Source organism: Podarcis tiliguerta, assembly GCF_965153285.1.
Source record: "Podarcis tiliguerta genome assembly, chromosome: 16".
Lineage (NCBI taxonomy): Eukaryota > Metazoa > Chordata > Lepidosauria > Squamata > Lacertidae > Podarcis > Podarcis tiliguerta.
In genome coordinates, this window is record NC_139549.1 from 4,945,559 (window position 1) to 4,959,843 (window position 14,285).

Sequence of the window (14,285 nt, forward strand, 5' to 3'; positions counted from 1 at the left end):
GACAAGGCAAAGCAGCAGGAGACTTAAAACCAAAAATCTGAGCTTACAATGCGGAAACTTCTGAGGACGGGTCCCTCCGCCTTTCAGGATTTCAATCAGGCTTTACATGAAAAGGACGAAGTTGGCAATCTCAAGGAACAGAGTTGGGACCTCAAGTGAATTTGCAGGCAGTAGTTTAAAAGCCCCTTTCGCTTGGCTTGTGAGCGTAGACAGGAAGCCTTATGTCCATGGATGTCTGGCAGCTTAAATGGACTTGAAAGATTCCACCGTGCAAATTAAATACGGAAGTCTCTCACACTTTCTGAACATGCCACTCCCCACAATTCATTCTATTTTCATGGCCCAGCCAGCCCAGCATTTAAACTGTAGGGGCTCTGCAGACAAACAAGCTCTGAGGAACAGCAGGGCTATAGATAACCTGGAAATCAACGTTAAAAGATCTCTTGCTGCAGCGAGAAAAGGCGGTTGACTGGGGCACTAATCCAAGGGCAGCGTTACAAGGGAGATGGTACCTGCTAACACCAGCACCCCAGATGAAAAGCATTGTCAAAATAGCAAAAGCAGGACTTATCGTGCAACGTCTGTGAGGCTTCAGTGTACAAATGCTACTCTGCGGAGCTATTAGGTTAATCTGGACAAAGGAGGATCCTGCTTCCCTGAAAAGTTTCCTTACTGTTGCATCCAAAAATGTACTGCATGAACTTTCCACTGGGAAATGCTGAACTGGAACTTTGTGGCCCCAGCAGACTAAAAGACTGCATCACTCACCAGTGTCACATAGAATCGTAATAATAATAATAATTTATTTATACCCCACCCATCTGGCTGGGTTTCCCCAGGGCTGGATATTTAAGTAACCTTTCAGATGTTTAAAATTAAGGATGGAAATTAAGTGGCAAGTGGTGTAAACCACAGCAACCTGAGGGAGACAGTCCAGAATTCTCTTCCCTAAGCAAAATGCCACTACTGACTTCTGTGCAGGTGCAGAGAAATGATAGTTGATGGATTTAAAAGATAAAACGTTGTCCTCGTAATCTCACCCACCCTCTAAGTCATCACCACAACTGCACAGATGTGAAAAAGAGTAATGGATAACTTACTTAAAGCTTCTTTCAGTAACATGATGGTTTCTTCTGGATACACATTTCTATCTTCCCAGATTTTAAAGATTCTTTCTATAGATTTGGAGACTGATGGATCTCTGAAAAGGACACATAGGTAACACATGACTGTTTCTAGTGCATCAATTTGCCCTCTCCTCTATGGACATACAAAGTGCCAGAAGAGATTGCTGATTAAAATAAAATGCAAAAAGGAGGCTTCTCACCTTACCTTCTCTTTCAATAATTTTCTGCAGGTGGGGATACCAACCAGCACAGGTTGGGGCAAATGACTAAAATATGTACAACTGATATCCCCCCCCCATTCCACACAAAAAATGCACATTCTGACATAGATAGTAGTCTTAGCCTAAGCACGTATAAAGTCTCTTCTCCCAAATTCTCCACTCTGGAGGTGCACTCCAAGCATGAAACAGACATACGTCTAAAGGGTGAAGCTGTAGACTGTTTTTTCCATAGGCAAATTTAACCAACGCATTGACAGAGCTCACAGATGGACTAAGGTGTCTTTTCATCTGGCAACGCCCTGGCTTTCAGTTAGCACAACTTGTCCTTACAAAAGGGCAAACAGTGCTGCACTTGTAAAACCAGGGGTTAGATCAAGACAGTCAAGCAACACTTGCAAGCAGGGATAGTTTGCCGAGAAAAGGCAAAAATCTCCCCCCGATATCTTTCCCTAAGGACAGTTTTCATCAACCTGATGTCCTCTAGTTTGTTTTTGGGCTACAATTCCCATCTGCCCCAGTCAGAGGTGAATATCAACACGAAAGCCTGTGGCTTCAGAGCTAAAATCACAAAATTATTTTAGATTTTAAGATCTTTGGGACAGAGACCTTCCGTCTTGTTCCCTGAAAAGTGCCAAGGAGTGTCGTCACTTGAGTGTTGTTACTTAAGCACAGCCTACCTAAAGAAGAAGCCAATGTCCTGCCCTCGCACTGTGCTTTCTGCTTCCTAAGAAGCACCCTGTGACAGAACCTGCTTTCAGACATGCCTTGCTGTTCATTCACAAAGCAAACAAAGAAATCCAGCCAGCCTCCTCCGCACACCAACCTGAGTTTGGCGAGCAGCGAAACGAAAAGACTTTTATTGTGTTGGATGAGAAATGCAGGGGGAAGCCATGAACTTACTTCACCAAAGCGGCAGCCTCCGGGAGCACTTCGGCAAAGGTGTCACGGAACACAATCGCGTTTTTCCTTTTGCAGTTCTGGATGACATCATTGGCCAGGTAGAAAAGGTTCAGCCGATGCGGAAAGGCAGCTGGAAAGAGCAAGGAGGAAGAAGGTCAGTTGGGGCACAAAGTCACCACCCATGAGCCAGGAAGGCTCCTTTGGTAGAGCCACGGGATAAGGGGGCAATGCAGGGTGGAAATTATTGCAACACTTAATTTTCCTGCAGAAAAAAAAATGTGTTTTGTAAAGTTCATCAGCGACAACGAATGGATGCAGGATGCAACTGCAATATTAGGCAAAGCATGGCAGTTTGGGCATTTTTAAGCTTCCCTTGTCGAATACAGTGGTGCCCCGCAAGACGAATGCCTCGCAAGACGGAAAACCCGCTAGACGAAAGGGTTTTCCATTTTTCAATGTGCTTCGCAGGACGAATTTCCCTATGGGCTTGCTTCGCAAGACGAAAATGTCTTGCGAGTCTTGAGATTTTTTTCTGCTCCCCACCCCCTTTTTCTAAGCCGCTAAACCGCTAATAGCCTTTTAGCAGCTAATCCGCTAATCCCTTAAGCCTTTAATAGCGGCTAATAGCCGCTAAACCGCTAATAGCGCTAATCCGCCAAGCCACTAATAGGGTTGCTTCGCAAGACGAAAAAACCGCTAGACGAAGAGACTCGCGGAACGAATTAATTTCGTCTTGCGAGGCACCACTGTACTAGTAAAGCAAGCATGCTAATGGGCAGCCTTTGCCAACCTGATGCCCTCCCGATGTTTTGGGCTACAATTTCCTTCAGCACCAGCCAGCACATGCCTCGGGTCAAAAGGTTCCCTATTGAAAAGCCCAGCAGAAATGGGAGCATTTAAAAAATCTGACCTGCAATTTTAAAAAGTGTTTCTGCTCATCCCTTTCCACAGCGTGGCAGAACAGATTCTCACCCTGAACAGCACACAACCACAATGCCACCATCTGCATGAATCCTTGTGGTTCTGCCTTGCAGAAGACTCTCTGAAGACCAGCTTGGCAACTATCGAGAACCAGCAGTGCTCAGGAAGCCAGGGCGAATGGCGGAGTTAAGACTTGTAAGGAGATGTGCAAGGAGCTGCCTTGGACCAAGCTGACCAGTGCTGTCGACTCTGACTGGCAGTGTCCCTTCTCTGCCTGATTAAGATCCTTCAGTTGGGAAGTCCAAGCATTTGGAACAGGAGCAGGAAAACCTTCTCAGCCTGAGGGCCACAAGTGAGTGGTGGGCGGGGCCAGGGACAAAAACGGGCGGAGCAACGAATGTAAATTTTATTCTACAAACAACTTACACACCCCTCTCTATTCTGAATCCGGGCAAGCAAGAGGCAAACCTATGCAATCTTCCCCCAGCCAGACAGGGTATTCGCCACAGTGTGGGGAAAGCAGAGGGCAGGTGAAGAATGATGTCTCCCCATTGATCCCACTGCTGCCGTCACAGATTTCCCCCTGGCCCTACTCTGCAGCAGAGAAGGAGTCATCAGGTTTCCCAGACTCCACAAATGCGGCCCAAGTTCAATATCCCCACCCCCTGATGCAGAACGATGGTCCCTCCTCAATGAGGCAGCCACACATGGGCTACGGCAATCCATGCAGTCGGGCCATTCAAGGGCAGCTCCAAGTCCATTCTGCAGCCCTTCTGATCTCTGCTTCCAATCTGTAAGCCAGATGGGCAAGTCTTGTCCCTGAACTGCTGATATGAAGATCCGAGCAGAGCAACAGACTGTGCTCCAATCCGCTCCCATCACATTGGGGACAGAGGGCAGGGCAGCCTCGGAAGATGCTCCTCCTGCGTATACCCTGCCCGGAAGCAACCCAAAAACCTGACTCAAGGCTATGTTCAGCAGGTACTTTTGCTAGATCTCATTTATTGCCTCAAAGGGGAGAGACAGTATGTTTCCGAGCACAATTCAAAGTGTTGGTGCTGACTTTTAAAGCCCTAAACGGCCTTGGTCCAGTTTACCTGAAGGAGCATCTCCACCCCCATCGTTCAGCCTGGACACTGAGGTCCAGCGCCGAGGGCCTTCTGGAGGTTCCCTCCCGGCGAGAAGCCAAGTTACAGGGAACCAGGCAGAGGGCCTTCTCGGTGGTGGCACCCGCCCTGTGGTACGCCCTCCCACCAGGTGTCAAAGAGAAAAACAACTACCAGACTTTTAGAAAACACCTGAAGGCAGCCCTGTTTAGGGAAGCTTCTAATGTTTGACAAACTACAGTACTGTATTTTAATATTTTGTTGGAAGCCGCCCAGAATGGCTGGGGAACTCCAGCCAGATGGGTGGGGTATAAATAACAATAATAATTACTACTGCTACTACTAGCAACAATTGTTCCTTGCTGGGCCCATATACTGTTAGTAATGTAATGAGGAGATGAAACTCAAGATGTAAAGCACCTGAAACCTAATAAAAGGTTACATACCCCTTTTAGCTTTTTTAAATTAGTCTGTTCTCTCTCTCATGATGCAAGGAATGTAACCACCGGCAAACAGAAGTAAAAAGCACAGAATGCAGCTTCTCGCTGTAGCACTGTGTGGGTGGGAACCTCCAGCCTCCAGACCTCTCAATCTGGTCCTCAGCACCGTCCCCAGGACACGCCCCTGTCTGCCACTGCCCTCTCTTGTGCCTCTGCCTGGCGGGAACATAGGCCTGAGCTGTGGCAATGCCTCTTGCCTGCCTGGACAGCACAGAACAGAATCTAGCCCACTGGACAGAAGTTAAGGAGTCACAACTGCTACTTTGCCCACTTTGGTCTTGCCCAGGAGGGAATGCAGCCCTGACTGAAAAGAGGTCCCTCCCCAGGGCGGTGTAACAGAAACAGCGCTATCCCGTCCAAATTCCAAATGTGAGAGATCCAGCCTCTCACACTCATCAAAATGACTAGGACAGCACAGTGAAATCTTGCCTATTTCCCCATGTCATCGCACACCCTGCACAGCATCAAACCATTAATTGTTCTAATTAAGTATTTATTTGCTTGCAAGCTCTCCTGCTATCGGTGAGGTTTAAAAAACAGAACAAGCTGTCCTGGCTGCAAAGTGCTCCAGAGTTGTGATTAGCGCCTCTTACATGTCTGGATGGGAGGGTGGAGAGGTAGGTGCATGTAGAAAACTCTGGCTTGCACAAGGCTGGTACGTGGCCTACTGCATAGGTAAAGGTAAAAAGAAAAGGGCCCCTGGATGGTTAAGTCCAGTCAAAGGTGACTATGGGGTTGCGGCGCTCATCTCCACTTTCAGGCCAAGGGAGCCGGCGTTTGTCCACAGACAGCTTTCCGGATCATGTTTCTAGCAGGACTAACCCGCTTCTGGTGCAATGAAACACTGTGATCAGGGTGGATAAAAATCAATGATTAAAAAAATTAAATAAGTAAATATTTATTTGTTTGTTTGTTTGTTTGTTTGTTTATTTAAATCAGATTTTTAAAATAAAATGCTTTTGGAGGAAAAAGCTTTCTAAATATTTTTCTATTTAAGTTACATTATAGTCCAAAGGCTATTCATCAGGAAATAAGGATTTGTTTTAAGTTTTTCATGTGTGGTAAAACTCAGTCTACGTTTTTGTGTGTTTTTTTTAAGTTTAACCACATCAGTTAACAAACAGGGATACATATGCTACAATGTTATTGCTTTAGTTGAATAAATTGTTTGAATTGTTATTAAGGAAATGATCATTTTTCTCCTTCCAATAAAGTACAGCAGAAAAGTTGTCCAAATATAAACAGTTAACTTATTAAACCTCACAATAATTTCATAATTACCTGTCTATGTATTTCTAATAGTATAACCATATTAGTAATTTTTGATATAACTGTAAAAACTACTCTGAAAATTTATTATTCCAAAAATGAAACCTTCATCTGCTAGTAAATATTAAGATTATACCAGCAAGAATAAGTCTTTCTGTAAAAAAAATTATTTAAACCAAATCTTTAAAAAAAGGTAAAGGACCCCTGACAGTTAAGTCCAGTAAATCAAGTCTTACTGACTAGTGATTTAAATCAAATTGATTTAAATCAAATCCACCCTGACTGTGACGGAAACCAGAGCGCATGGAAACGCTGTTTACCTTCCCGCTGGAGTGGTACCTATTTATCTACTTGCACTGGCGTGCTTCCGAACTGCTAGGTTGGCAGGAGCTTGGACAGAGCAACGGGAGCTCACTCTGTTGCGGGGATTCAAACCGCCAACCTTCAGATCTCAGCAAGCCCAAGAGGCTCAGTGGTTTAGACCACAGCGCCACCCACGTCCCACCTACTGCGTAACAGCAAGCATCACAAGACACTGATTTGGCTTGGACAGCCACCTTGGCCCCTGGCCCTCGAAAGGATGCCTCCCTTGGGTTGAAAATGTGCCCCACCCCTGCAATATAAAAAGGGAAGGAAGTAGGACCAATTTGCATTAGCTACCAACTCCCAAGGTAAAGCCGTATTCTAACGCTCATGATATGCAAAGATTGAAGTCTATTTTTAAGTCATCGGAAACTATAAAAAGCTACAACACTAAATAGCATGCTTATTCCACGAAAGACAGAAACAGACAGCAGATTTTCTTTTGCCTGGCCTACCAGCATATTCTGCAATTACCACTGATTCATCAGTGAACTGACAGCCAACTGCTCTTCAAACCAAACATAAGGCAGGCTGAACTGAGATCTGCTAGTGGAGACATACTTTTGTCAACAGGCTCTACAGGGACTGGTTTTAAATAAAAAATAAAAAATTCAAGCCACTAATTTAAATCAAGCTGAGGCGCCAACAGGCTCAAGGGACCTATCTTTTTGATCAGCGGTTTTTTATAGGTAGCTCCCATTATGCTAAGAAAAGCCTTTAATAGTTTGTGCTGTCACATTTCAGGGTTCCAATTCTGCAGAAAATATTTGCAAAGATGTTCCTCACCCAAAGACCCATGATTATTTTAACTGTTTCTGTCATTTATAAATTGCTCCCCATAAAACACTCCAAAGTCATTAACAATAACATCAACAGAAAAAGTGTATTTCCAAACAATTTATTCAAGTACAGACAGGTAGAGACAGGTACAATCCTCCCCTGACTTAATCACTTGTCGGGATATGAAGGTCTTCAGTGGGTGCCAGAAAGACAGTACAAGATGCAGGCTGCCCTGATACGTAATGGGAGGGAGCTCAATTTCCCTCAGTGCCACTCCAAAGGCCAGATTCCTACACTGTACCAAACAGACTTCCTAATGTCATGGTATCCACAGAAAGCAGTGATTACTAGAAAGACAAGCACAATTTGGGGACTGGAAGATGCTCTTTTTTAAGAGGGTAGAAAATTAGACTGCAAGTCCTAACTCTTGTTAACAAGCACCTCTTGTTCTCAGCTTACCCCAGGTGTTTTAGAAACCCAGGGATTCTTCTGAAGCTTATAAGGGTTTCTGGGGTTTTTTGAAGATTAGTAATGGTGGGTAAGGGACGCGGGTGGCGCTGTGGGTTAAACCACAGAGCCTAGGACTTGCCGATCAGAAGGTCGGCGGTTCGAATCCCCGCGACGGGGTGAGCTCACTTTGCTCGGTCCCTGCTCCTGCCAACCTAGCAGTTCGAAAGCACGTCAAAGTGCAAGTAGATCAATAGGTACTGCTCCAGTGGGAAGGTAAACGGTGTTTCCGTGCGCTGCTCTGGTTCGCCAGAAGCGGCTTAGTCATGCTGGCCACATGACCCAGAAGCTGTACGCTGGCTCCCTCGGCCAACAAAGCAAGATGAGCACCACAAACCCAGGATCAGCCATGACTGGACTTAATTGGTCAGGGGTCCCTTTACCTTTACTAACAGTGGGTAAAAGCAGCCTGCCCAGAATTACTCCTCCTCTTTCTATGAAGGACAGCAAAAAGGGGCTAGAAACATTCTTGGGCATACACAGAGCTCACGGAGGGTAACTTCTGAGCCTGAGAAGACATGCATGTGTCTCATGGGAACTTAAAAGATGTTTCTTGCTATCTCAAAACACACAAAGAAGATGGAACAGGGCTCCTTGGCAATGGCAAGCAGGAGAAGGGTCATGGCTCAGTGGTACAGAATTCATGCCCTGCATGTGGAAGGTTACAGGCTCAATCCCCAGCACCTCCAGGTAAGGCTGGCAATATCCCCTGCCTGAAACCCTAGACAGCTGCTGCCAGCCAGTGTGGGCAACACTGAGCCAGCTGAACCAAGGGACTCACTTCCTACATTCCTATGTGAGTGTGAAGATCACCAGCTTCCTTGATCCTTTGGGTTTACCACCAGCTCCAGGAACCTCACTGGACAATAAAGGCACCAGCTTAGCTCCTAGCATCCACCCACAGACACACACATATACCCACACACCCCGCCACTTCAAATGCCGCTTCGCCCTGTGCCCAGTTCCACATCCAGCCTGAAACAAGCAGGCCTACAGCAAAGTTTCATCACTCCATTCTTCCCCTTCCCTCATCTGGAGGTAGGCAGACTGTGGGCTCTAAGCCCATCATCCCTGACCACTAGTCACAATTGCTTGGAGTCTAGAAACATCGGGGGGGGGGGCGTTCCTACAAGTTCCTTGCCTGTTTACAGGTCGCTTGGCAGAGAGGCGCACAACCCCTTGTACTCCTACCAAGCCAGGGACCTGCTGGAGAAACTCAAGAGTTGAAACACAACCACCTAAGCCTCTAACACAGAGACACTGTTGTCCCCAAGCTACCTATGGCAAAGTATTCCCTCCCCAAATAGCACAATCCCATGCATGTTTATTCATACACTCTTTACTTTTGATTTTAATGTTTTGTTTGTTGTAAACCGCTTTGAGGTTTTTTAGTATCAAGCTGTGTATAAATGTTATGAAATAAATAATAATAATAATAATAATAATAAAATGCCACTTTAAATATTGCTTAGTACCTGTACACAGGACTGCAAAGCCTTTGCTTTTAAAAAAGTGCTTTTTATCGTGCCCATTAAAGAAATTGTCCAATGCCAAAAAAGAAAGAAAGAAAAAAGATCAGAGGAGACATTGAAAAACAGTCAATGAAAGGCTGCGCTCAAGGCAGGAGGCCTCCTTTTCCTTCAGAAAAGGCTCCCCCAACCCACCTCCTAATTCTTCTCTCCCTTTGCTCTGCAGAAACAGCACAAGGTCTGACCAAGATTCCACCTCTTTCAAAACTCTCACCCAGTATTTGTTCCCTCGAGAAAACAAGATGCACCAAGCACGCTCCCCAGCTCAAAGTCTTGAATGGAGCAGCAAAATCAGAGGAGAGTAAAGTTCCCTCTCTTTTTGGGTGGGGGCAAGGGCTTTCAGATATACTGCCATCTGTGTGTACTCAACAACACAAGGCTTCAAAACCCTAAAATGTATTTTATATAATTGACTTTTTATTTCTATTCTTTGTATATCGTATTGTTTTATTGCTATGGCCGACGGCTGATGCAAATAAAGATTCGTTCATTCATCACTCACCCACCAGCCACACTAGTTCTAAAAGCTGCCCCTCTGTGGGGAGTGGGAAAGACCCCAGACAACTGGTATCCAAGCAGCAGCAAGAGAACTGCCTAGGATGGGGGGCAGCCACATGGCGCCCATACATGTGCCTTCCACAGCCCCCTTCCAGCACCCACAGGGCTCCTCCTCCCCTCCACCTGCTAAAATCAGCCTTGAAAGAAGCATTCTATCGTAACCAGCAGGACATGACAGGGTGGGGGGCTGAGCTGAGATGCTTCTCCAGCATCCACAATAGTGTAGGACTAGTTCCTGAAATGCTCAGCACTAGCCCCTCTGAATCGGAAATGATTTTTCCAGCCCTGCCTTTTAGCTCTCCCCCCCCCCCCCGCTGTTGTTATTCATTTTGTTTCTATACCGCTTTATATCTTCAGCAGAAAAATAATAATCTCAAAGCGGTTTACAACACATAAAAACATCAAAAACAAAACAAAACAACAATTCAGAATGAAACATTACTGCTGAAAATCAACAAGTAAAGTATACATTCTTAACAGGAAACTAAATATTATCCTAAAGATTTCAAAATAAAACATTGCAAAAGAGGTCAACGGCAGAATGCACATTTAATGTAGCATAGCTAACCAAAATAAATAAATAAATATCTTAAAAATTTCAAAATAAAACATTAGCAAAGGAAGTCAACTATAAACTGCGCATTTAAAACATCATAATTAACAAGAGAATAAAATATTATTATAAGCAAAGAACGTATCTGCTGCCAATGGTGGTTCATGGTGGGCAGCAAATCTGCACTAAGAGACAATAAAGATGGCCTCTTGCTACTCCTTCCAGCCACCTACACCCTCCTTCCGTCCCTTCCGCTTCTCTCAGCTCCTTACACTGGGAACAAATATTTTCTTTGGCCTCCTGCAAGCACCAGGTTCACACACCAACCAAACCCCACACATCCCACTTGCTGGTGGCCAAACACACTCTAGGGGGTCTACTCTGTCGTCCTGGCTTAGCAGGAGGAGACCCTCCCTGCCCAGGTCCTTTGGCACAACTGCAGGATGAATAAACCCATCTGGGATTGAAGTGGCAGCTGTGCGAGGAGCCCAAGAAGGAATGTGCCCGCCCCACACAGCCAGCCCCGAATCAAGGAAGAAGCCTTGCTTTTCTGCAGGTGAAGCCAGAAATATGAGAAGAGGCGTTCAGGATCTCACTCTCACAGTGGACCCGAGCTCAAGAGCCCTCTCCCCTCCTCTGGTTTTCAGCAACTAATACAGTGGTACCTTGGGTTACATACGCTTCAGGTTACAGGCTCCGCTAACCCAGAAATAGTGCTTCAGGTTAAGAACTTTGCTTCAGGATGAGAACAGAAATCGTGCTCTGACGGCGCGGCGGCAGCAGGAGGCCCCGTTAGCTAAGGTGGTGCTTCAGGTTAAGAACAGTTTCAGGTTAAGAACGGACCTCCGGAATGAATTAAGTACTTAACCCGAGGTACCACTGTATTCAGAAGCAGTACTGCCTTCCAGTCCCTCCCCAAGAGTCACAATAAAATTGCTCAGGAGAACAAGGCAACTTCATTTCCTCACCTTTGTTCCAATGGGAATAAACAGGAGTGGAGTAATTAAAAGAATCTCTGGAAATTTCCTAGGATCTCCCCAACCCATCGTCTCTGTCCCTGTGCCTGGGATGAGGAAGACGTAGCAACCCAGCGGTGATTTTACACATCTGGAGATATGAAACAGCTGTGTAGCGCATGTGCGGGTGTGGGTGTGGAGGGAGGCTCTCAGCACAAACACAAGCCACTTGATCCTTGCCGCGGGGTTGGCAGGCCTTGTGAAGAGTGCACTTGAAACCTCTTGCCATAAAACACAGGGCCTTGGGAAATGCAATTTGTGCGCAGAACAGGAAAGGAGCGGCGAATGAGACAGACCTTCAAAGGTGAGACTTTCTTGTAACAAATTTGTGGCTGCTCACTGCACCTTTAGGGCAGTAGTTGATGCGGCCTGTCAAAGATCGGTAAGTGGTCTGCTATGGTTAAGCAGCCCAGAGGGAAATTTATCCAGTGGCTTTTTGATAAAGCTGTAATGTTTCAGGGTATCACCAATTCAATGTTATGGCTGCTTAAAAGGGGGAGGGGACCTCCTTGATTCAATTCTCATGCCTGTTTCCCACTGCTGCCAGCCCTTACCCTGGCTGAACCACATAAGCAGAGCTTTGTAGGTACTGACTGTATTCACATGTCATGATAATAAGCCAGAATTGCATGCTCTTGGCTTCTGGGGAATGAGCGTCCCGTTCCCAAGTGATGCAGGGCAGAAATTTCTACAAAGCCAGGTTTCCCCCCACAGAAAAACTTCCCATTTCTGAAGTTTGATAGTAAGAACGCACAGCACAGGTGCCAACTGCAAACACGATTATTAGGAAAGCTTGGCTGTTTCAAAGTTTCTAGCTTTACAGTGGTACCTCGGGTTAAGTCCTTAATTCGTTCCAGAGGTCTGTTCTTAAGCTGAAACTGTTCTTAACCTGAAGCACCACTTTAGCTAATGGGGCCTCCCGCTGCCGCCGCACAACTGGAGCACGATTTCTGTTCTTATCCTGAAGCAAAGTTCTTAACTTGGAGGACTATTTCTGGGTTAGCAAAGTCTGTAACCTGAAGCGTATGTAATCCAAGGTACCACTGTATTTACTAATTACAGAGCAAAATTAACATGCTAAATTAGATGGGCAATAGGACATTTTCCGTTGCAAACCAAGCATTTCCCAGAAAATCTACACCACTGTCATGAACACTGACCAATCGCTCCCACTTCTTTCTTCACCAGTGCAAGAAGCAAGCTGAGATTCAAAAGTGAGAAATAAACCTTGGTTTAAGGCTGGCTGGGGATCCTGGCTTGTTAGAGAAGAACAAGCCAAGACCCTCCGTTCATGAATTGTTGGGAAGCCAACTTAACTGTGACTGCTAGCTTATTCCTCCTGCTTGTGCCAGGCAGAAATGAAGTGGGGGCAACTGGGCCATGTGGGCCCCTGATGTTCCACAAGACCAGTGCCACTGGCTTATCCTGATGTGTGAACAGCGGCCACTGGGAGAGTTAAGCCCCTCAAGGCAAACAAACCAAGCTTTTCCCATCTTGCCAAGGCAAAAGAGAACAACTGCTAGCAACACTGTCTGGTGCCTCTGTCCTAAGCAGGGAGAAACACAGGGACCCAAATGGACCAGAAATGCATAAAAAAAGAGAGGGTCTGGTGTTCTTAGAAATATAGTAAAGCTTAGATCTGATTTATTTCTATCATTTTCCAAAATTCCTGTGGGCAAAATTGTTCTTCACTTCCACCCCAGCTTCAAGATGTATGGAAGTTGCAAATGTCTAAATCACACAGCCTCTGCATTTTATACTGATTGTTGGCTTTTAACTGCATACTTTTGCCATTTTTGTGATTCTTACTCTACATTTTGCTTTAACGTAAACCACATACAGGTCATTTTGACAAAATGTGCTGTACAAGAATGCAAAGTAAGTGATAAATGAATAGCATCAGTTCCAAATGCTGCTGCTTCATTGGCTGAAGAATGCAGCACTATCTTTCTTGCTGGCTATATCACATCCCCAAACTATTTTTCTCTGTTCTCCCACTCAAAATTTGAGTTCCGCTCTGTCTCAGAAGCACATCTAGCCTCCTGCTAACTTCCAACCTTCACAGACTGTTTAAGAAACATCTTCAAAGTATTAATTAGCTCCCATTCAACAAACATCAAGCACCAAAATCTGGCAAGCTCCAAAGTCCAGAGTTAGGCAATACCTTTATTAGGCACAAAAGTGTGGCAAGCTTCTGAGCGCTGCAGAACTCTTCATCAGCTAACGTTACACAAGGTAGGGCATGACTGGATGAGGATTTCTTTTTTTAAAACGAAAAGTTAAGCGGGCTGTTGTATGGTGAGGTCAGCCTGTATGTAAACTCCATTCTGAGATGGAGATCTGCAGGCTGAGTCCCTCCCAGGTGTTGAGATATCAGGTTGCACACCTGGGGTTCTAGGATAAAGAAGCAATGGCTGCTCCCCATCTCTCAGAAAAGAAACGTCTGGCTTCCGACCTACTTTGGTCACACGCTGTTAAACAAAATACACAAGCTCTCGGGCAGGTAGAGAATTGAAGCAAAGAAGAACATGGCAATATCAGCAAAGCCAGGAGTTAATTTAGGAAGATGCACTAGATAAGAGTCACAAAGTGTAGTGCTACCCAGTGGCTGGAGGGAATGTAACGGTATCATCTTCAAATTGTAGAAGACAAGCCTTTAGCAGCTGCTAAAGTATTAGCAGGCTGTTTTTACAAATTTATTTAGCCTGCTACTGTTTTTATCCATTGTTTTAATGATTTTTAGATATGCTATGTTTTAATATGGTGATTTTATTATTTAATTATTACAGGTGTTGCTGCTAACATGCTGGGAGCTCCCTTGAGAAGCTGCCTATAGATTAAGGATTGTAACCAGCTATTAATGGGCATGACTAACTTAGGTCCATTAATTTCAAGGTGTCTATTCTGAGTAAACCTAGTTGGATACAACTAATGG

General features: G+C 45.3%; 2 protein-coding genes across 5 annotated transcripts in view; one reads left to right on the top strand and one right to left on the bottom strand.

Annotated features, from left to right (window-relative positions):
• Nucleotides 1–14,285, top strand: part of LOC310666130 (intelectin-like protein) — an 814,635-nt gene that overhangs the window by 19,107 nt on the left and 781,243 nt on the right. The window lies entirely within an intron of this gene.
• RPRD2 (regulation of nuclear pre-mRNA domain containing 2) overlaps nt 1–14,285 on the bottom strand; it is a 39,730-nt gene that overhangs the window by 14,547 nt on the left and 10,898 nt on the right. For all 4 annotated transcript variants that reach the window (XR_014505751.1, XM_083416419.1, XM_083416418.1 and 1 more), the window contains exons 2-3: nt 2,249–2,378; nt 1,101–1,201 (exon numbers count right to left, since the gene is read on the bottom strand). Coding sequence is in view for 3 of the 4 variants with exons in the window: in XM_083416419.1 (XP_083272545.1) it covers nt 1,101–1,201; nt 2,249–2,378 (231 nt within the window). In the remaining variant the exon portion in view is untranslated. The remainder of the gene's footprint in view (nt 1–1,100; nt 1,202–2,248; nt 2,379–14,285) is intronic.